Source organism: Panthera onca, chromosome F1, assembly GCF_046562875.1.
Source record: "Panthera onca isolate mPanOnc1 chromosome F1, mPanOnc1 haplotype 2, whole genome shotgun sequence".
In the NCBI taxonomy this organism is placed as follows: Eukaryota; Metazoa; Chordata; class Mammalia; order Carnivora; family Felidae; genus Panthera; species Panthera onca.
In genome coordinates, this window is record NC_138355.1 from 25,939,229 (window position 1) to 25,964,099 (window position 24,871).

At 35.8% G+C, this 24,871-nt stretch overlaps 1 protein-coding gene across 6 annotated transcripts in view; it reads right to left on the reverse strand.

Annotated features, from left to right (window-relative positions):
* SWT1 (SWT1 RNA endoribonuclease homolog) overlaps positions 1-24,871 on the reverse strand; it is a 111,829-nt gene that overhangs the window by 47,502 nt on the left and 39,456 nt on the right. For all 6 annotated transcript variants that reach the window (XR_009613456.3, XR_009613457.3, XM_078441100.2 and 3 more), the window contains exons 11-16: positions 24,551-24,696; positions 23,056-23,219; positions 21,695-21,833; positions 16,979-17,127; positions 10,239-10,426; positions 5,866-5,997 (exon numbers count right to left, since the gene is read on the reverse strand). Coding sequence is in view for 4 of the 6 variants with exons in the window: in XM_078441100.2 (XP_078297226.2) it covers positions 5,866-5,997; positions 10,239-10,426; positions 16,979-17,127; positions 21,695-21,833; positions 23,056-23,219; positions 24,551-24,696 (918 nt within the window). In the remaining 2 variants the exon portion in view is untranslated. The remainder of the gene's footprint in view (positions 1-5,865; positions 5,998-10,238; positions 10,427-16,978; positions 17,128-21,694; positions 21,834-23,055; positions 23,220-24,550; positions 24,697-24,871) is intronic.

Below are 24,871 nucleotides of genomic sequence, written 5' to 3' on the forward strand. Positions count from 1 at the left end.
GTTATCTTTGTGTCAACTGAAGGAGGACCTTTTCTAAATAACCTTTCTAAAAAGCCTCAAGAAGTCAGTCTCCAAAACACACACAATGAAGTTAATAAAATATTCTTGCAAATGCAAACTCCACATTCTTTGAAGTGGCTAAATCATTAGCAGATCTGAGAAGCTGCTGTGATTAAGGGCTCCTGCTCAGAGGAATCATGTATGGTTACACCAGTAAATGTTTTGCTCTAATGTTAAAATGCCATAAGAAAGTAAATAGGAAAATTCATTTCTAGAGGCTTAATAATATAAAAATATATGTGAATGACAGACTGAAAAAATCCCAAACTTCATGATTATTATTGTGCTTTACAAAAACAGCTCTACAAAATATTTCAAACCAAAGTCATAGGATTGTAACAGAGGTTACTAAAGTTCTGAGGATCATTAAAGCATTTGAAGATGATAAAAATTAACAATCTTCCTTTCCTAAATCCAAGCACAAGTCTCATTTTCCAAAATCATATTCTAAGATGAGGCATGAAGCCCATCCAGAACATGACCAAGCCCAATGCATCAGTTAGCACTCAATCCTCATTTAAAAACAATCAAAACAGGGGCACCTGGGTGGCTCAGTTGGTTGAGTGTCCAACTCTTGATTTCAGCTCAGGTCATGATCTCACAGTTGAGAGATTGAGCCCCTAGTTGGGCTCAGCACTTAGCCTGGAGCCTACTTAAAATTCTCTTTCCCTCTCCCCCCCGCCATCCCCCACTCACACACACTCTCTCTCTCTCTCTCAAAAAACAACCAAACCAAATATGACAGCTAGAAAAAAAAAAATGTTATCTAAAGAAGAAATACCCTCTCATATAAGAACATTCCCCCCTCTAAAATGTGACAAGTTACTTATAATGAATAGTAACTCCCTCTCCCAGCCCCGCATATGATTCAAAAGATGAAAATAAGAAAACATTATTTCAAACACTTCATCTAAAGCTACCTGAGCTAGAAATCTAGAATTCATTAAATTAACACAGAAGTGCACAGTTTTACATGTTCACTCAAGTGTTAAAATGAATATGCACATTGAGACACGATCTGCTTATATTTTTGGATTCAAGATGCTACCATTTTTTTTAAATAATTTCAACCTTATTTTATAAAGGTGAAACACATAAACATGATTATAAAATCTAGGCAGAGTGCAATTTCCTATGTTCACTCCCCCCAAACCAGGCAGCTCATCATCTACTTCAGACACGAAAACATACTTAAATCACTTTCATTGTTGTTTTGAGTATTAACTTTCGAGTCAAAGCTACACACATTTATGGTATGCTTTGGAGTTGGAGAATATGACCTGTTTAGTTAACTTTGTAGAGATGCCAGTTTAAGCAAACAGATATTTTAAATAATTTTTTAAATGTTTATTTATTTTTGAGAGAGACAGAGCATGAGCAGGGGAGGGGCAGAGAGAGAGGGAGGCAGAGAATCCGAAGCAAGCTCCAGGCTCTGAGCTGTCAGCACAGAGCCCAACATGGGGCTCGAACCCACGAACCATAAGATCAAGGCCTGAGCCGAAGTAGGCCACTTAACCAATTGAGCCACCCAGGTGCCCCTAAGTACATGAATATTTAACAATGCTGTTTGATTACTATACAAGTAGAACTTCTCTAGAATGTGCCATATGACTCTCCAATTAATTTTTCACTTCAAACGAAACTTTATAACCTTTATATACCAAGCAAAAGGTTTTTGTGATCTTGAGAGTAACCTGATCATGCTTACTAAAGCATAAAATGACACTAGATAGTACAGATCTAAAAAAAAAAAAAAAATCTCAATACACTTTTGTCTACATGGAAAGAGTACTGACTCTGGTTCTTTAGTGTTTAGATAAAGAAACCATTAACAAAAGTGCTCAAATTGGTCCTATCTACACAAAATGGGAAAGATGAGAAAGAAAAAAGCAATTTCCAAACCAATAGCAAATAAATTAAGTTCACTCTCCCACCCAAGAAAAAAGTATACAGAAAGTGTAAGAATCATCAATATTCCCACCTCTTTTTCAGTTTTTGCAAACTTAGATATTCTGCTCCCATTATATAACTGTATGGACAACTGCTCCACCAATATTTTCCACCTTAATCAGAATCATGTTTAGAGCATCATTAAAATTGAAATACATATTTTTGAACATTTCAAACTTAACATATCAGCTTTAGGGAGAAAACAAAAGCTAACACTTGTAAATACGTTACGGCTGAAAAAGTATTTTCACATACATCATCTCATTTATTCTGCTAAACAAGGCATCAGGATTCTCACTTAATAAGGAGAGAAACTGGGTTAGAGAGGGGTAAGTGACAAGCCTGAAGTCAACTACAAAGGGATAAATCTGGAACTAGAAGCCCAAACTCTTAGTTTAATAAAAACATTTTCATTCACTTCTTTAACTGAAGGACCTGGTTAACAGGTCACCTTCTCACCGATTCCCAATCTAACATCATACATGATTTGCTATGATAAAATAGAGTTGAGCTATATTCACTGGGTATGTATCTCAAAATCAAATGAAACTACTCCATTTTAACAAGCATCAGAAAATGCTAATAATATGCAGTTACTACAAAGTTGAGTGATCTGTTGGGATGAGCACTGGGTGTTGTATGGAAACCAATCTGACAATAAATTATATTTAACATAAAAAAAAAGTTGAGAGTATTTTTCAATGTTTAAAAAATATAAAAATCTACCCATAGTAGGCCACCCACAAAATTTTTAACTGAATTTATTTTGATTTAATGATTGTTTATTAAAGGTTTTAAGACTACATATACACTTGAAAAATAATTATTCACTTCTATTACATTTTTATTTAAATGCCTATTGTTTGAAGGGCTAAAAAAAGAAAAACATCGCGATTTTAGTAGTTTCCTGTAGATTAATGAATGCTGAAATGAGCAAACTTCTTTATTCACAATGCCCTCTACTGGTAGCAAAAGTGGTTCTAATATATTTATTACAGGAAGTTAGATCAGTTTCTTTAATGCAGTCCCCCCACCATGGGCCTATAAATTCCCTGGAAAGCTTGTTAAAAATACAACTTTCCTCCATCTACAAAAATATCCACAAATATTGTGATTTCACTACAATCCAGAACTCTCTATCTTTAACAAGTTCCCCAACAATTAAGTGGAGAATCACTGGTTTGGTAAGTTATATCAGCATCTGACTTCCAAAGCACAAGAACTTTGTGAAAAGCTTTTGAAAGGTATTATTATGCCGTTTTTACAGATGAATACAGAGGCTCAAGAAAATTTATTATTCCAGGTAACGTGCTAAAAAGTAGCAGAACCACTAATATTTTCTTGTTCCTGGAGGTATTGTGTCCTTGGAGGAAAGAATAACAAAATTATATCATCCTTAAAACTCAAACATTTACTTCTTTAGACACAGCTTATGTAAGTACTACAGGTTATAATTTCCCAATCCTGGCTTGACATGAGAATCACCTGGGGAGTTTGTAAAAATGCTTATGCCCAGGTCCCATGCTCAGAGAAGCAGATTTAATAGGTTTAGGGTCAAGCTGGCCACTGTTCTTTGTTTAAAGCTCCCAGATGATTATAGTCAGCCACTAAACCAGTGGTTCTCAGCCTCTGATGTGCAGCAAATCACCGGGACGACATAGACAACTGGGCCCCACCCCCCACAGTTTTGCACTCAGTAGGGTCTGGCAAGGTTTGAGAATTTGCATTTATAACAAGTTCCAGGTGGTGATGAGGATGCTGATTCTGCCAGTACCTGTTGAGAACCTCGGGTTAAGAAAGTTAACTAGTGCTTCTCAACTTTGGCTACATATTACAATCACCTGGAGAAAATTTTAAACTCCTGATAGCTGGGCACATATTTAAACCAATCACATCAGAATCTCTGTAGAGAGATTCTGTATGTTTAAAGCACCTAAAATTAAAAAGGTTTCTCTATAGCAAAGGTTTATAAAACCCATCAATATGTAAATGGATACAGATTGGTTTTTGCAAGAGAGTAGTGTAGTATACAATATTTCCAAAGCTTTCGGATTAGAAACCTTTCTGTCTGGGCACATAATTAACAGATCTAAACATGTAGCCTATGGGACAAAGCAGACACAGCTCTGAATGGCCCACAAGACATTCCCCTACGACGTCATCTACTGCCAAACCCTTCCTTCCTCATTGCTTATTTTCCTATTAGAATATTAACAACTCTATTGTAATTTTTTTTTTTTTTTTTTTTTGAGAGAGAGACAGCACAAGCTGACAGGGACAAGGGACAGAGAGAGGGGGAGAGAGAATCCCAAGCAAGTTCTGAGCTGCCAGCACGGACCCTGATGCAGGGCTCAGACTCATGAAACCATGGATCATGACCTGAGCCCAGACCAAGAGTCAGATACTTAACTGACTACACTACCCAGGCACTCCTGTTAATTTTCTTTTGTAACATGACTGCGTGATTTCCACGAGCTCTTTGGAGTCAGAGATCGCACTGAATTCATCCTTGATGCCCCAGAGCCTGATATGATGTCAAGGATAACCGGTGCTTGATAAACATTTTTTGAGTAATTGAATATAGATTGCTATCCCTACTTTCTGTAGAAAAAAGTAGTGTCAAGAATGGCTTTTGTGCAACCTAGAATGTGAAATAGCTTTTGCATAGCTAAAATAAAAATTGAGTATTTCCCCTCATAAAGCTACTCTTATTTAGTATTGCTTTACATTAAAAAAGGGGGGGTACTATTTGCACTTAGAGATAATATTTAACTTGCCCTTGGGATCTTCCACCTCTTCAATCCATTAGTAACTTAAGAGTACCAAAAAGCTATTCTTTTTTTTTTTAAGTTTATTTATTTATTTTTGGGAAAGAGAGAGAGAGCGCATCCCAAGCAAGCTCCACACTGTCAGTGCAGAGAATTGTGAGATCATGACCTGAACATAAACCAAGAGTCAGACACTTAACTGACAGAGCCACCCAGGTGCCCCCCAAAAAGCTATTCTCAGAATCATTTAGCCAACTGTGATCCAAAAAGTGGTACAAATGCTCTGTGCATTAACAATGAGATGAAGTTTCCAAAAACCCTTAAGAGAAAAGAAAAAAAACTCAAAAACTACTGTTGTTTTGAAAAATACCAAGTTTTTAAAATTTGGACATAATATCAAATCAAATCAGTTTTGAGTTTTTGGTTTTGTTTTTTAATCTATAAAGAAGAGTAGTCTTCTGTTAGCAAGCTGCATGTTGAACTCAGGTCAAGCAATTTTGGTACATATCAAAATAATTGCAGGATTAAGCTTTGTATTCTCCTTTCTTGCCGCAAAAGAAAACATCTGACTTTATGCTAAAGTCCATTCTACAGCTTTCTGGCACTACGTTTTCTATATGCTTCAAAAATATTTAAAATAATCACATAAATATAAGTCTCAAAGCATCATTATGTTGCATCTCAAACTTCTTCATTTGGTGGTACTGTGAGACTGTATTAAAATACTAACATATATTTGTATTTAAAGGGCAGTGATAATTACCTAAGCATTATTTTTCAACAAGTAATTACTGAGTGCCCATTATACACCAGGCACTGTTTTCACAGCTACAGCTGCACCATAATGAAAATAAAGTTCTTTACGAAGCTTCAAACCTGGTATGTTTTTTCTAGAAAGGAAAAAACTAGAAACATTCTTGTGGTCCAAACTACAAATAGAGGATTCTTTGCAAAGGAGAGGGAAAAGTGAAATCTAAAGGTCATTAGCTTATAAATCTTGCTGAAAGGCTCCCAGCACCTCTGCAAAAGCTAGTCAACTTAGAAGAAAGAGAAAATAAATGAAACTTCAAAATTAATTAGTGGTTACCTCTGAATTCCTTCAAGAATATCCTTCACAGCTGCCATTAACTTTTGAAGATATACAAATGCTTCCTCAAATGATGCTATTTTTGAAGAAGTCAAAGCTGCATTTGAGCCCAATCTTTGAAATACATCCATGCTAAAATAGAGTGGAAAAAAAAGATACTCATAAGTACATATGCATTATTTATTTATTTAATTTTTTAAATATGCACTATTTATTGTAATTCAAGCATTTCCATTTATAATATATAAAATAAGGTAATATTTATAACTCCTCTCTCATTATCCTGATTTATTTAAATCAGAAATAAAAGACAGTGACTTGTGAATGTCCAGGCTACCATTCATGCAGAGGATCTAGGTCAATGACTATATGCGTCTAATCTAAAGTAATACTGTAAAAGCTATGGGAATAATGTTTCATATCAAAAGACCATAAGACATGCAAGTAATAGTATTTTTTTAAACATTTACTTGTTTATTTTTTAAGAGAGAGAGAGAGGCAGACAGAGACACACACAACAGAATCTGAAGCAGGCTGCAGGCTCTGAGCTGTCAGTGCAGAGCCCGATGAGGGGCTCGAATCTGAGAACCGGGAGATCATGACCTGAGTCGAAGTCAGATGCTTAATCGACTGAGCCACCCAGGCATCCCTGGAAGTAATACTACTGATCTACATTCAGGTCAGTACATAAGTATTGTCAGTGCTCCAGTACATAAGGATGCAGAAAAGAAAAGACATCAGATTTACCTGTTTGCTGAAACTAGAAGTTATAAATGTTAATATACTTTACTCTGATCATTCCAATTTTAGAAATCTATCACATATTAATAATAATTTTGCATTTGGTAAACAATTAGTAACCATGTAAATGTTCAGCAATATAAAAAGTGCTAAGTAAATAGTGAATTAGCCACCTGACGAAATAACAAAGAACAATTAAAATAATACGCCATCTATAAATTAGAAACATAAAGGTATACAAAATTTATTTATATAACATAACAACCACCATATAAAAAGTCAAAACATATGCTGTACTGGGTTGAACAGCATGCCCCCCAAATTCATGTTCACCCAGAACCTCAGAATGTGACCTTATTTAAGATCTTAGTCAAACTTCCCAATAGAATAGAGCCTACAGACACCTGGATTTCAGACTTTACAGCCTCCAGAACTGTGAGTGAATAAATTTCTATGATTGTAAACCATCTAGCTTGTGGTAATTTGCTATGGCAGCCCCAGGAAACTAATATACATGCCTAAAAACAAAGCTGGGTGTACATAACAGTAACAATGTTAACTACTGGGTCACCTTTAGGTAGTAGCATTCAAGGAAGTTTCTCCCCTACTTCACAGTACTTTCCAAAGCACTTTTTAAAATAATTGTGGTAAAATAGGGGTGCCTGGGTGGCTCGGTTGGTTAAATGTCTGACTCTTGATTTCGGCTCAGATCATGATCTCACAGTTTGTGGGATCAAGCTCCACATCAGGCTCTGTGCTGACAGCATGCAGCCTGCTTGGGATTCCCTCTCCCCCTGTCACTCTGCCCCACCCCTGCTCACATTCTCTCTCTCTCTCAAAATAAATAAAATTTAAAAAAAAATTGTGGTAAAATAAACATAAAATTACCATTTTAACAATTCTAAAGTGTTCCAAATTCAGTGGCATTTGGTAGTTCACACTGTCTGCAACTGTCACCACTAACTAATCAAGACTATTTTCATCACTCCAGAAGGAAATCCTGTATTCATTAAGCAGTCATTCATCATTCCTCCCTCCCCCCAGTTCCTGGTAACCACTAATCCATTTTCTATCTCTACAGATTTACCTACTATGGATATTTCAAATAAATGGAATTATATACCATGTGACCTTTGTGTCTGGCTTCCTTCAATTAGCATGTTTTCAATATGCATTCACGTCATAATGGGTGTCGATACATTATTATGACTGAGAAAGATTCCATTTTATAGATACAAACATTTTATGATAGGCCACAGTCTGTTTATCCATTCATCTGTTGATGGGCATTGGACTGTTTCCACTTTGGCTATTGCAAATGGTTGTGAACATTCATATGTAAGTTTTTGTTTGAACCCTTGTGTTCAGTTCATTTGGGTATAGCTCTGTGAATGGAACTGCTGGGTCACATGGTGATTATATATTTAATGCATTGAAGAACCAAAAAATTGTTTTTCCACATTCACAGAAGTGATATATAAAAAAGGTGACGGGTCTGCAAAAGGGAAAACTTAGAAAATCTAAAGAAATGCAATTGTTAATAAGTACAGTTTTACCTTTCCAAAAGAAAAAGTATTTCAAAGCATAAAATACATAGGGCCTACCAGACCTTCAAATGAGCATCTCTACATGAAAGGCTCAAGCATGAATATATTGGAAAATTATACAGTGACTCTGGTACACAATCAGGCATGAGAAGCAATGAAGTGGGCTTTAATAACCATGCGCTGATAAAGCAATATAAGCATTTTTCATGTACTGAAATACTACAAAGTAAAGTCTATTACACAGAAATTACCCAGAATTCTAACATCCACCACAAACGTATATATATTATTGGTCAACTCCAAGGCAAAAAAGTATTCAATTGTTTTGTTTTGTTTTGTTTTGTTTTTTTAGAGAGAGAGTGTGTGAGCAGGGGTGAGGGGCAAAGGGAGAAGGAGAAGAGAATTTCAAGCAGGCTCCACGCTCAGGGCAGAGGCCAACACGGGGCTTGATCCCTTGACCCTGGGATCGTGACCTGAGCCAAAATCGGATGCTCAACCAACTGAGCCACACAGGCGCTGCAGTATTCAAATATTTTCTAAATGAAGAGAAGATTAAAGCATCTTACAAATGGCTTTAATCTATTTTATTTTGAAAGTGATAATTTCTGCCTAGCATATATGGTAACTTTCAGCTAACAAGAATCTCTGATTAGCCAAAACATTACAAATACGCTAAGACTGGACAAAACAAACACACAAAACCTTTGCTTTATAAGAAAATACAAAATTCCAAGGGCTAAAAATGGGCCCTCAATCTACAGTGTTGTAAATAGAGAATAGATGGTTAAGAAGAGTGCTCCTATTCCTTTGCTGCTAGGACAGATGGTATTAATCTAAAATAACAGTCGCACTGGACCCTTGAACCAAAATCACACTAAACCGCATACAGTATGACTGGAAAATTATATAATATATATAAAATTATATAAAGGTTATGGGTTTGGGAGAAAGTATGGGAGAGACTGTTGGCCTACTTTAAAATCAGCTGTTTTAAATTATTTTTTAAGTTACTCCAGCAGCATTTAAAGACCTCCTCACAACTGGTCTCTATCTTTTCATTTTACCAGGAACATAGTATTTCATGTGTATCAAAGGAATAAAAGCATTTCTTCCTTTCTTTAAAAAAATGTTTATTTTAATTTTGAGACAGAGAGAGAGCACACGTGTGAGTAGGGGAGAGGCAGAGAGAGAGAGTGGGACAGAGGATCTGAAGTGGACTCTGAGCTGACAGCAGCAAGCCCTCCGTGGGGCTCGAACTCACAAACTGTGAGATCATGACCTGAGCTGAAAAGTTGGGACACTCAACCGACTGAGCCACCCCGGCGCCCTGCATTTTTTCCTTTTGAATAAAAATATTTATCTTCCTTTTCAAAATGCCTTATATGAATTTTCCCTAATCCAAAATGACATTTTCTTAGGTTATTTTAAATTTTGCTAAGGCTTTAGGGGCGCCTGAGTGGCTCAGTCGGTTAAGCGTCCAACTTGAGCTCAGGTCATGATCTCATGATCCATGCGTTTGAGCCCCATGTTAGGCTCTGTGCTGACTGCTCTGAGCCAGGAACCTGCTTCTGATTCTGTGTCTCCCTCTCTCTCTGCCCCTTCCCTGCTCATGCTCTGTCTCTCTCATTCTCAAAAAATGCATAAATGTTAAAAAAAATTTTTTTTTAAATAAATTTTACTAAGGCTTTGTATCCTGCTAATTTGTTCAGCCAATCTAGGTGGCCTTCACTGGTTTTTGACATACATGGGAAATGCCTCTCATCAAGAGTTCACATCTGAATCACCTGGAGAGATTTTTTTTTTTTTTTTTTTTTTTTTTATGCACTATTGCAGTGTCAGCTCAGTCTTAGCAGACCGAATCAGAACTCTAGGGACAGAGCCTAGGCATATATATTTTTAAAACTCTCCAGGTGAATCTGATTGCATCCCTATTTAAGCATCACTGTTTCTAAAGCACCGAGTTGGTAAAAGTCTCTCAGTAAGGTAATCTAATGCATTCAACTCACAACCCAAACACTAACTGTCCAATGAATAACAGCAATGATGGAAAACCCTAGAATTCAAAAATTCTTAGAAATTTAGTACCTGTTCTGATATAATGTTGTCCAAACATTCTCTAGGGTAGACCAGATTTTTTGATGCCTGTTGGGCTGGGGAAGATGAGAACCTGAGAAAATGGTGACTTCTTGGTTATTAGATTTCATTAATGAGGTATCTTCTTGCTTTTTACCCACTGTAGTTTCTGAAGGATTTTGCTTAAGTTTTGCCTTGACCTGGGGAAATAAGAATTAATAAATTTCAGCTAGTTCTTCATCAGTAAATGAGAGAAACAGAATGTCAATTGTGCTTACATTGTTCTAGCTTTCTGAGAAATGCTGACTATTCTTTGTCCTTGACTGTGTACACGATGTTCCCAGAACGGCATCAGAGCTAGAAAAAATATTTTCCTTTTCCACTTATATCAAACAATATTTCCAATGTGTTTACTACAGTGACATCTCTTTTTAATTTTTTTAAACGTTTATTCGTTTTTGAGAGACAGAGTGTGAGTGGGGGAAGGGCAGAGAGAGGGGGAGACACAGAATCTGAAGCAGGCTCCAGGCTCTGAGCTGTCAGCAGCAAGCCTTATCTGGGGCTCGAACCCACCAACCATGAGATCATAACCTGAGCCAAAGTCAGACGCTTAACCAACTAAGCCATCCAGGCGCCCCTATAGTGACGTTTCTTAGCTAACATGCTAATATCAACTTAAGAATACTGTTTGAACACTTTTACATGTATGGCATTAAACTAGACAGAGAACACCTAGGATACAATAAACATGTGTAATCAAGCCTCCAAGCACCTTACAATCCATTAACAAGAATGTGATTGCAAAGGGCTATTATTAAAAAAAAAAAAAAAATCAGAATGGAATGTAAATCTTATGCCACTGAAGAAACCACTGGTTTCTAACTTAGGAAGTGACAGATTCAGGACTGTACTCTAAGACAAACGGGAACATAAGAAAGTAGAGGCATGAAGACTGGTCAGAAGGCTACTAAAATGATCCAGAAGAGGAGTCCTAAGAACTTGAATTAAGTAGGAAAAGGCAGTAAAAGAAAAAGAAAAACTTTTGCAAGAAATATTTATTTTCATTTTAGAGAGAGAGAGAGAGAGAGAGCACGAGTGGGGGAGAGGGACAAAGGGAGAGAGAAAGAGAATTTTAAGCAGGCTCCATGCTCAGTGCAGAGCTGGATGTGAGGCTTAATCCCACGACCCTGGGAGCATGACCTAAGCTGAAATCAAAGAGTTGGACACTCAAGTGACTGAGTCACCCAGGTCCCCCATGCAAGAAACATTTTTAAAGACTTGACCAGAAAGAGCTAGAATGTATTAAGCTAAGCAAAATAACTCAATCAGAGAAAGACAAACATGTTATTTCACTCATATGTGGAATTTAAGAAACAGAACAGATGAATATGGGGGAAGACTGGGGTGGAGTGGGGGTGGAAAGAGGAGAGAGAAAAACAAACCACAGGAGGCTCTTAACGATAGAGAACAAACTAAGGGTTGATGGAGGGGAGGTAGGTGGGGAGATGGGCTAGATGAGTGATGGGTACTAAGGAGGGTACTTGGGTGTTATATGAGCACTGGGTGTTATAGGTTATAAGTGATCAATCACTGAATTCTACTTCTGAAACCAATATTGCACTGTATGTGAACTAACTAAAATTTAAACAAACAAACAAAAAAAAATACTGCGGCTTCCACTAGAGCCTCCAGGAAAGGAGACTGCTGGCTGTATGCCCTAGGCATGCATTCCACTGTTCCAGTCTACAGGGCCTCTGCATTCCCCCTCCCCCACCTTTACAACTCCTCCACCCAATGCAGTCCCTAGAGAAAGCCTTGGGAGTATAACAGGGAAGCTCAAAACAAGGCTCCAGGGTACGACAGTCCTGCTAATGGCTGTCACCAGTATCAGACTGTAGCTGTCGCTCAGGTACAGATTAGTCTGAAGGAATGTGAGGCCAGCTCCCACTTAACACCTGTGTCTGCTCTGGTCTCACAGCTTCTAAGATGGCAGTATATTCACGGGTCATCCCTGTGAAATCTGGCCACATGTCTGGTGTTGGCGGAGATGAATATGGCATCAAGGCCTCACTTCTGTTCTAGGAATGGATGGTTTGGGGACGTTGGCTCCTGTGTAGGCGGAATGGAGATGACACTTGTGGAAATTTGCAATGTTTCACAGAATTTTAAGAGCTGACAATTCTCTTAGCATTCTTGTCCTGGACTTCTCAAATTGGGGTAAGTAATGCTATAAGCAAAGTTAGATAGACTTGGCTAAAGTCTAGATTCAGGGAACAGGGAGACTCTAAGATTTTTTGAATCTGGATGCGTAGAAGAATAATGGTACAAATAATAGAAATATAAAGTGTCCATAAAGTAGAAATAGATCAAACCCCCTTGATTATTATTTCTCCAAAGAATATAAAGACACAGTTTTATTCAGTAAAAGTCAAACATATAAACACATCAACACATCACAGATACATGTGCAAGAAGTGATGAAAATGCTATTTTAATGTGCCACATTAAAACTGCAGTTTTAAACAGTACATTAAACTATGTCTTGCTGATGAAGGAAAACACACTGAACATGCCACATAGTGCAATAGCAGTAAGCCATTTAATGTATATTTATCTGTATTTCTGGATTTTTATGGCCACCTGAGGTAAAGCCAAGAAGGGCTGGTTACAGAAAAGAGGAGAAACAGACTACAAGTTTGTGTTCAGAATGTTGTCTGTGAAGAATAAAAAGACATTTAGGTAGAGATAGCTAGCAGGTAATTGGATATGCAGATCTGCAGCCTACAAGACACAGTTGGGAACTGTTCTCAAGGGAGACAAACCTCTGAAGTAGACGAGATTGTTAGGAGAGAATATAGCAAAAAAGAAGGACAAGGGTAGATGAATTGAAGGAGGGAGGGAATTAGCAAAAAGAAAAAAAGAGATCAACGAGATAGGGGAAGAGTCAGAAGTATTCAATAGCAATAAACGCCAAAAGAGAGAAGTTTCAGGAAAGAAAAGGTAGACAACATCAAGTGCTGAAGAAAGGTTGAGAAATGAGAAAGAGTAAGAAAGAGTGAGAAAAGGGTGCATTTGATCATTAAGAAGGAAATGATAACCTAATTCACTTACCAGAGTGTGGAGGTAAAATTCTACTTGTGAAGGATTAAGGAAGAAGTGAGTGAAGAAATGGAAACCATGGTTATAGATTGCTCTTTAAGAAGTTTGGTGGTTGACAGAAAGAGGTAGTGCAGTAAATAGCATGGACAATGAAAAATATTTAAGCATATTTTATTTTATTTTAGAGTACACACACACACACACACACACACACATGAGCAGAGCAGGGGAAGGGGCAGAAGGAGATGGCTAGAGAGAATCCCAAACAGCACTGAGAGTGGAGCCCTATGAGGGGCTGGATCTCCTGACTGTGAGATCATGACCTGAGCTGAAATCAAGAGTCAGATACTGAACCAACTGGGCCACCCAGGTGCCCCTAAGAATATTTTAAATATTTATAAATAATGATACTGAGCAGAATAAAGTGCTATACTATTGATTCAAATAATTTTTTTTAAATATCACCTTGGGGGAGGTGTGCCTGGGTGGCTCAGTGGGTTAAGCATCTGACTCCTGATTTCGGCTCAGGTCATGAGCTCACAGTTTGTGGGTTTGGGCTCCCATGTTGACAGAGTGGGGCCTGCGTGGGATTCTCTCTCTCCCTCTCTCTCCACCCCTCCTGAGCTCACCTAAAGCAGGGCACAAGCTCACCCAAAGCTTGTGCTCATCCAATGTGGGACTTAAACTCACCAACTGTGAGATCATGACCTGAGCGGAAGTCAGAGGCTGAATGACTGAGCCACCCAGTCATTTTTTAAAAATGTCTATTTATTTATTTTGAGAGAGAGTAGGGGAGGGGCAGAGAGAGGGGGAGAGAGAATCCCAAGCAGGCTCCAGCACTGTCAGCACAGAGCCTGATGCGGGGACTGATCTCATGAACTATGAGATCATGACCTGAGCCGAAATCAAGAGTCAGGTGCCTAAGTGTCTGAGCCACCCAGGTGCCCCTGTATCTATTATTTCAAAGATTTTATTTTTTTTAAATAATCTCTCTACCCAACGTGGGGCTTGAGCTTACAACCCCAAGAGTCGTATGCTCCACTGACTGAGTCAGCCAGGCATCCCAGAACTCTGCATCTATTAGCTCTTTTAATCATCACAACTAGGGGCGCCTGAGTGGCTCAGTCGGTTGGGCGTCCGACTTCAGCTCAGGTCACGATCTCGCGGTCCGTGAGTTCGAGCCCCGCGTCGGGCTCTGGGCTGATGGCTCAGAGCCTGGAGCCTGCTTCCGATTCTGTGTCTCCCTCTCTCTCTGCCCCTCCCCCATTCATACTCTGTCTCTCTCTGTCTCAAAAATAAATAAACGTTAAAAACAAAAATCATCACAACTACCCTATCAAACAGATACTATGATTATCCATATTTTATAACTGAGACATAGAAAGGGTAAGTAACTCATGCAAGGTCATACAGCTGGTAAGACTCACAAACAGGACTTGACCTTCAGCAGTCTGACTCTGAATGAGGTTATGATCTCTCTCCAAAATAAAAGTAAATGTTACCCTTTTCTATCTTTGGGTGCAGGAAGACAAAAAGAAAAAGTTATTCTTTCTGGTTTTGCCTGTTTACATGAATCATGAACTATAACATATACATGAATGAAAGACATATTTTGTTCTGAGATATGTTTCTTAAATCATCACATGCTGCCTCTTTTCCTCAGTTCTCAAATAGTCACGTATGCAAGTATGTAGATGGATTCCTTTATCAAACACCTACATAGCATTCACTCTGTGTGAGGCACTAAGTGCTTTACAAGTATCAATGTATATTTAATTCTCGTGACAGTTCTGAGACACAGATTATTATATTCATTTTACAAAAGAAGAAATTAAGGCTCAGAGGGGTTAAATAACCAGAGGTTAAAGACATAACTAGCCAGGATGGGGATCCTGAGGCATGTAGGTCTAAAGTTTAAGAAGACTGACTTTCATGATTCTAACATCCTGGCAGAGCAAGCCTTATTTATTTGTTTGTTTTTTGATGGTTGGAAGGCTTATAAAAGAATACTGTAGGGGCACCAGGCTGGCTCAGTCAGAAGAGGGTGTGACTCTTTATTTCGGGGTTGTGAGTTCGAGCACATGTTGCATGCAGAGATTACCTAAATAAATAAATAAACTTAAAAAAGAAAAAAGAAAAATGTATGTCTCCTTTTCCTGTTCCACCTCATTTATATAAAAATCTCGAAAATAATTGGTTAACTTTCCATTTTGTTTTCTCACAAGCCTTCTCAGAAGCAAACAAATGAATATCCCTATTTTCCTGATTTTCTACATTTGGTAAATAAAGTTTGGGGGGGATTATTTATTTTTTTAATTTTTGTTGTTGTTATTATTATTTTACAGTTACTGTATTCAGATACCCTATCCCTGGAGGTAATCTATTTGTTGCTCAAGTTACTGAGACAGGACTAAGTATTTAGGTCATATACCAAATAAATCTAATGCACTCTACAAAACAACTCCTACCATAAGTGTATTTTACTTTAAATGTTTAATTTTATTTTAAAGTAATCTCTACCCCCAATGTGGGGCTCGAGCTCATGACCTCAAGATCAAGAGTTGCATACTCCACAGACAGAGCCCACCAGGTGCCCCTGAAAGTATATTTTAAAAGCCCAAGCTAAATCACAAAGCTCCTGGCTGACTCAGACAGTGAACTGTTTCTAAACATGAAAATAAAGGAGAAATGCTTCAGAGCTCTCATTGTGGAAACATCACAGGTTGTTTCCAGCAATCACATTAATGTCAGGTGTTAAGGGAAAAGCACTAATGAGGATATAGATTCTTCACCAGTGGCCTTCATGAATCTCTTGCTAATGTAGCAACTGGAAAATCAGGATCCAGGAATAAATAACAATTCAATATTTTTAAACACTCAGTGGGCAACATATAGTAGGCATACCATTATCTGATAAACAGCACTAAATTTTAATACCACATTTTCATGGTAACTCCCATCTCTAGGTTTCCAATTGATGAAAGGAACTTAAAACTTGACATTCATTATTACTTTTATTTCAATAAATCCTATTTTTTAAAATTTTCAATAATCTTAATTCAAAGACTGATAAGCCTATGAGTATCCTGAACGTTCCATCTTGTTCACTATGTTTGTTTCACTAAAGACAGGGTTTAGGGCTCAGTTCTGTGATGGGAAAGGATAATGTATTTTTCCCTACACAACTCCAGTCACAGATCAAGCTGCAATCCCCTAAATTCACAGGTCCATTCTTTCCTACCAATAATTCTCAAAGTCACATTTGCCATGGAAAAATACAATTACCAATATTTTGGTCATCTTAACCCAAAAGATAATTTCACCCCTTAAGTCAATTCTTTCCATAGGAATTATCACATATTTCTTATTAGTTTATTAAAAAGATGCTTCTTTTACTTCATGAGATATTCTCTTAAGCAAGTATGTTCTTTCCTTACTGGTGATGTACAAAACACATATACACATAAGAGGATGTGTTTTATAACTTGTAATAAAAATTGCTTACTTTCCTTCAATTCACTTAAGATATACTTAATCCCTTAGTGTGTTCAAGTAAGTTACAATTAAAACATCCTTTATCTCTGTTATCTGCTAATACATTTTTAGAACACATGTAATTAGCTCCTCTAAATGGCATTCCAAAGGTAACTTACCTCTGCAAATGTCTGGAGCAGTTTGTTAACTTGAGCAAAGGCCTGTGGAAGAATACCATCATAATTTGACCTTGTACTGAAAGCATGTAACAAACTTTTAGAATCCTGAAGCAGAAATTTCACTGTTGTAAAATCCACTGCCTTGTTAGCTGGTAACAGAAATTAAGAAGGAAAACATATGTAAGAATGAGTATACAATATAAAAATGTGTTTGGAAAGCCAATCTAAAGTTAATTATGAAATTTAAGAAAGTATGCATTTACACCTATACCTTACTCCTAATTTATTTCTTGGGTGTAAAAAGCATTAGAATTAAATTTAGCTAAAGACAAAGTTCTTGGAGTTGATCCAAGTATTCTGGATTCAGATTCCAGGAGAACCCTCAACATAGTAAACTTTAAAGTGAAAGAACATTATACTTTTCAGAAAAGAGAGATAATTACCAAACAAGTTAAACTACAGATTTTCTTTTTTTTTTTTTTTTTAATTTTTTAAACGTTTATTTATTTTTGAGACAGAGAGAGACAGAGCATGAATGGGGGAGGGTCAGAGAGAGGGAGACACAGAATCGGAAGCAGGCTCCAGGCTCTGAGCCGTCAGCACAGAGCCCGACACGGGGCTCGAACTCATGGACCGTGAGATCATGACCTGAGCCGAAGTCGGATGCTTAACCGACCAAGCCACCCAGGCACCCCAAACTACAGATTTTCAAAACTGAGGTTGTTTCATATACAGATTGCTATGTAGGCATCAGAAGAGTCACATTTTCGGGTAAGCAGGTAAGTTACATGCAGTCCCTCTCATAACCAACTCAGTTAATCACATAGAGATTTAACTTCAAATTCCATTACATCAAATGTAACACTAGATTTATTGAAAATAACATTTTCTCTCTTCGCTCAACACAACTTTAGCAAAAATATAAATAATCTGAGTAACAGCTGTGGGCAAGATAAGCCAGCAGTATTTTTTTCCTTATAAATTACCAATGTGAGTTAATCTACAAGAAATAATTTAAAGGTATAACAATTTTCTCTCAACTAAAATTACTTACATTAAGTTCTCAGAGGTGGTGACAATAATTTCAAAGATTTTAAAAGTTATGAGCAATGAAGTTAAGCAAATTTCTAACATCATCAAAGCCCAGAACTGAAAAATTCTTTCCATTAGGGTAGAGTGCCATATATATGTGCCATATATTATATATATATATATATATAATATACATGTGCCATATATTTTATATATGTGTGTATATATATGTACATATATGTGTATATATGTGTGTGTGCGCACACACACACACACACACACACACACACACACACACACACGCTTTTCAAAGGCATTTAAAATAACCATGCTACAACGTATTTGTTTTGTTTCCTTTTAAGGTTCTCAGTTTCAGAGAAACTTGAGAGACCAGCATGGTTTATATTCTGAAACACCAGCATGGTTTTTCACTGGTACCATGAGTTTAAAAAAGTAAATAGTTCCTCTGTATCACTTATATAAGTATTTGCTTAGAGTGGTGCTTGGGTGGCTCAGTCAGTTAAGCATCTGACTCTTGATTTCGGCTCAGGTCATGATCTCATGGTTCATGGGACTGAGCCCTGTGTGGGGCTCCTTGTTGACAGCGTGGAGCCTGCTTGGGATTCTCTCTTCCTGTCCCTCTCTGCCTCTCCTTTACTCACACGCATGTGTGCTCGCCCACTCTCTCTCTAAATAAATAGGCAAACACACATTTAAGGGGTGCCTGGGTGGCTCAGTTGGTTAAGTGTCCAACTTTGGCCCAGGTCATGTTCGAGCAGTTCCTGACTTTAAGCCCCGGTGTCAGGCTCTATGCTGACAGCTCAGAGCCTGGAGCCTGCTTCAGATTCTGTGTCTCCCTCTCTTTCTGCCTCTCCCCCACTTGCACCCCGTCTCTCTCTCTCTCTCTCAAAAATAAACATTAAAAAATACTTTTAATAAAAAAATAAACATTTAAATAAAAATAAATTAATTAATATAAAAAACAAAAACAAAAACAAGTATTTTCTTGGAAATTACTGAAAAATCAAATAAAAATCAAAAGTAGATTTAATTAATTAATTATACAATATTCAGAAGTTCTAATCTAATGTGATGGCTATAGCCAGGCTTCTGGCTTCCCCTTTATCAAATAAAACAAACAAGTATATTTCCTTACAAAACACTTAGTTATTTTTAAAGTCAATGACTAGTTTAAATTCCTGTGGGAAAAGACAGATAGAAATGCTACACAAAGGACAGAATGTAGATTTGATGAACCTAGTAAATCTCCTGAGGAAAAGAAACTGGGCACAATTTCTTTCAAGGGTGCTTCTCCAAGTCAGTCAATGTTCAGTTAGGCTTGTAGCCTTGAATTAATCATTTGATTTCTGTCTCACAAAAAGTCTTTACTAAGATAATGTGCTGAAGGGAAATAACAATGATAAATTCAGTATCTAGACACAACATAAAAAGAAATCTACATGGTTGAAATACTTTAATGCTTATGTAAGGTCAATAATCATTTTGACTAAAGTTAATATGGATAACAAAATCAGGAAATGCTACTAGTCATTTTCCACACAATTTTCTATGAATTGATCTAAGGATACATTCTTTGGGATTACTGAAGTTAAGCACAATCATAATTTAACAGCTGAGTATACTATTAAAAGACAGTAAACAAAATCATAAACTGTGACTTTTCTTAAAATTATTTTAGAGCAGAAGGCACTTTTATAGTTCTATTATATATTCTTCACAAGTCAGTACACATTAGGCATTAGATTCTTCTAGACCAAGGATCAATAAATTATGCACACAATGATTCCAAAAAAGACTTTTTAGCAAGAGGAACAGCCATCATCTCTTCATTCTCTCCTATTACCTACTACCTCTAAGCTGTGTGCAAAAGACAAACACTGCCCACCCCTGGAAAAAGAGAAAAATGGCAACTAAATATGCCATTCTTTAAACTAAATCTTATTCAAGATCATACATGAATTATGGGCTTTCTCTTTTGATAGAACTAAATTATGCTTCTACTTAAGATATGAAAGACATTTCTATGTTTTATAAAAACTGGTTTAAAGGCATGTCCAAGGAGTCATTCCCTGTCTCTTCTCTTATATAATAATACGACCTATAAATATCTTCTATAGTTAAAGAATTATCTTTAAATTTTTAAAATGTCTTTTAAAAATTGGTAACTTTTAGGGGTGCCTGGCTGGCTCAGTCAGTTAAGCATCTGGCTCTTGATTTCAGCTCAGGTAGTGATCTCAGGGTCATGATCTCAGGATTCGTGAGTTCAAGCCCCACATCAGGCTTTGTGCTGACAGCGTGGAGCCTGCTTGGGATTCATTCTCATTCTCTCTCTCTCTCTCTCTCTCTCTCTCTCTCTCTCTGCCCCGCCCATGCTTTCTCTCTCAAAATAAAGATTTTTAAAAACTTGGTAACTTTTAAAAGTCATAAGGCATTGGACCAGGTACTTTAAATCCCCTGAAGTAATTTCCAAAGATATAAAACATTTCCCAAAAGGTTACACTTCAAGGGAAAGATAGCCATGGTATACCTCCCACAGAATATATTTGTTTGTGTTTTGTTTTAGCTTCCAGGAGGATTAGTGTTAAATCAAGTTTTATATTAATTGTTTGCATATGTTTTATGATGAAATTATCTTATTCTTCACTACCTGGCTCTTGTGCCTTTAAACTTAGCTTAAATCCTCAAGTACTCAGGTTGTTATTTAATAGTCTTCTATATTCACAGTTATTTTTCAAAAGCAGACAGGATATAACCAATACAGGAAAATAATAAACAGAACAGATCATGTTAGAGGAGTTAAAAAAAAGTCCAGAACAAACTGAACATCCCAATAATTGTTACACATATTTTGCTTTTTAAAGTTATAGCAAGAAAAATCCAGTAGTTTGACTTTGGACAAATCACTTACCTCTTAGGGATAGTTTACCTGATTATAAAACATGGGCTCTTGTAACATTTGATCAGTGCTTTTCCCATCTTTTTTTTCTTAGCAGAGAAACATTTTCTTCAAAACCTACATGGATTCTCCATATATAAACTGATAAAAGAAAACTACATGGCTAAAGCTGGGGTTGAGGGCTAAAGGCCCGCCAACTTTCCAGGCTCCCAGTTAGCCTTTCCATCTCCAATCTGTGGCAGCTCCAGAGGCATTTCAAGAAGGTTCTGTGCAACATGGCTTAAAAATCACCAACTAAGTTGTTGACTCTAGTGTCTTCTGGTTCTAGAACTCACTATATACCAAAGACAAACACTTTCTATTTCCTAAACCATATATTTTAGATACATACTTTGATATACTATTTCTAAAATTAGTACATGAAATGGGGTCAAAGTTTGTGTGTTAAACACAGTGAGAAATGAAAAAAAAGTCTAAATTCTATTTTCATACCTGAATAAAATACGGTTTTAAAAGTTTTCAAACATTATAAAAAACTAAATATTCACTATATCCAGGAATATCAACGGTGGTGATACCATTAATGGTCATAAGCTCTATGAACTTCATTCATTCAGCTTCCACAAACTCCCTTTAGTAATCAGAGGTGTAAATGGTTAAAAAATAATTGACCAATTTCTTATTAACTCATCTTCACATTCCATGGAAACTATCTGCTAGTCTGACTTTAACACAACATTGCTAAAGACAAAATAAAAAATTCATACCTTTACAGAGATTTTCATATAGGCTCTCAATGGTTAAAAGCACGTTCTTCTCCATAACTAATCCAAATACAGCCAACCAATGTTTTCTAAAGCACTGTAATAAATGAATTAGAGTCCATGGTGGTTTCAAGTACAGCATCTAAAAAAGTATTTAGAAAAAATTACTACCTACTAATTTATTTATTATTCCTATTATTAAAAAGTACTTAGGAATTACTTAAAAATATCTATATATATTTCTGGGAAAAATATAGTTAGTTGAATTCTTTTTAAACTAAGAGATATTCTATTAAAAGCCAATTGTGATCTTAAAATTCTAATTCCACCGCAAATTGTTTTTGTAAAATTCAGATTAGTATTAATCCTTATAGTTTCAGAAACTGTGCAAAACGAAAGCACTGTTTTAATCAGAAGAAGCATAGTTTTAATCAGGAAAGATATTCAATTTACTTTCCAACATAGTCAATTCTAGGAGGAAATCAATCTAATTATTTCACATAGCTGTGGGAAAATCTATACAGAAAAAAGACATCAGCTAGCACTAACACTTGCTACACTCTTGCAAAGGCATGTTTATAAAGGAGATTCATCATTTAGCACTACAAGATGTCAGCACATCCTTTTTTGAATTATTCATATGCAATGACTTTCCTAGACTCAATTACAAAATATCCAATTTAAGTCAACCCTCCTAGAATCTTTTGATCATCATCATCTTGGCTCAAGACTTGATCATATAATCAAGCAGCAAAAACATCATATTGACAAGTTATTAGAATCTACAACTGAGGGGGACTGTTCCTCCTAGCTATACATATGAACAGCAAACAAACATTAACCAAACTAAAAGGGCCACTATTGCCAAATGTGATGTTTTACTATCTGCAGAAAAGATGTGAATCTAGAAAATACAAAATATCTTGTTGATATGATATTTATACTTTGATATACTTTGATTATTCATATGACATAAGCCAAAATATACACTTCTTTTTCTGAATACACATTGCAATGGGGATTCCCTATACTAAACATTTTAAATCAAATAAACTAAATATGAGAGAAGTTTTTCTGAATTCAATTTAAGCTCCATGGGGGCAATGTGTTTGACACCAGTAGATACATAATAAATACCTGCTCATTGAAAAAAAATTAAATGACAAAATATAGTTCTTAATCTATAGGAAATGTCCACCATTTAGTTTTCAAGAAGTTATTTAGAAACTATATGAAAAAATATAATGGGATATAAATTATCACAATGAAGCTTACACATATACATGTCCTATTTCTTAAGATAAGGTCATAAATCTTTAGCAACGAAAAAGAAATTTGTCAACTAAGAGAGTTGAAATAATCACCTCCATCCAGAGGTTTCCAAAAGCAATTTTCATTTCTGTTTCTAGTATTGAAGATAAAGCTGTTCCAAGAGATTTTTCAAGATCAGATATGATGCTTTCAAGTAGAATGGGTAGTCTGGAATGTACAGATTCTCCCTTATAGCTCTCTTCTAATGGTGTTGCTTCTTTAAAACAAAGAATCACAGGCTTTATTTAAGACACTCACAGTAAATATTTTATTGTTTTAAAATTAGCATTTGGCCATAAATAATAAGCATTTTATGTACATAATTAGTACCTAAATTACACAGAGACCAAATCAATACTCAACTTTTCAAACAGTATTTAGAAACATGTATCTATAATTATTTTAGATATAAACATATCACATTAGCAAAAGCTTTATCTTTTTGACAAAAGGCAACTAAATATATTTACTAAAATAGGAATTTAAGAAATGTGTGATATTTTAACCACAATTCAATTGTATTTTCAAAAAAGGAAAAATTAAAAGAATGCTTTGCATCTATTTATAATAGAAAATGAAGAATTATGGATCAAAGTGTGTTTTCGTCCAAAAATAGTACATTCTTCCCATTGCAGCTCACATCAGTAAATTGTTTTGAAAGGACGAGAATCTCTGGTTTAACTACCTTTATGCCCTCCCCTTTTAAAGTAAGTTTTTATTATTTTAATTGACATCATTTCATTAACATTATTAATTTGATGCCTGAAGGCAGCTGCAATTTCTTTATGGCAAAACTCAAAACATTAAGTGGCTTATCTCTACAAATACTAAAGGGGTCAAATAAGTAGCATGTATATATGTCAATTTTTATACAATTACATATAAAAAAGTCCATATGATATTAAAGATTTCAATAATTATTTTCCCCACAGGGGAAAAGGTAGAATGTATTTTTAAATTATGTCAGATTTAATACAACATTCCATCAAATATCAAGCTACAGAACAGATTATTCTGGTAAAAAAATAAAAAGATAAAACAATGGTACTGCCATTAATTTCTTAAGTATTAGTTTTAAATTAAAAATTAAAGTATTATTAGAATCTTTCAAGTTTCTCTTATTACTAAGTTTTTATTGTATTAATAGAAGGTTATGAAGAGGAAGCTAACATTAAAAAGAAACCAAAAATTTCTCTCTACCTCAAATGAATATTTTCTATAGTTACTATTAATTTAAAAGATACACTCTGCAAGGCACAAAATAGCATATATACGGTGATTATAAACATGTAAAAATGCATTTAAGTGTATGGACAAAAATTCAAATTAATTTGTAAAAGCGTATGTAGAAGGCAATAATGTTAACTGTTTTCTTCTGGATTACCATTATATGATTTTCATTTATTTCTACTATATAAAAGCTGGAAAGTATTTCAAACAATGTTATTTTAAATGTACAAGATGGAAATTTACTATTAATTCCAATTGTTATCAATGTCAGTACATAAAAGAAGATATAGTTCAAATTAGTTGCAGTAAGAATACTACCTGCTTTCAATTGTTGTTTAGATAAACAAGGTTGATAACATACATCTGTGTTCGGAGATAAGTTTAATAAATCTGCACTCAATTCTTCTTTACTAAGTGACTTCACACCACTTATTAGGCCTTTGTTTCTTAAATTTCTATCATCCCTAAGGTTGGGGTTAGGAGGAAAGAATATTTTTTTATAAGATAAATCACATGGTAACTCAAAACACATGGGATTTAATCAAAGGTTGGAGATTCTCAACATGTATATTAACAAAGGATAACATTTTTTTTTAAACAGAGAAGATAAAGGAATTAACATACAGTAGAATAGCTTTT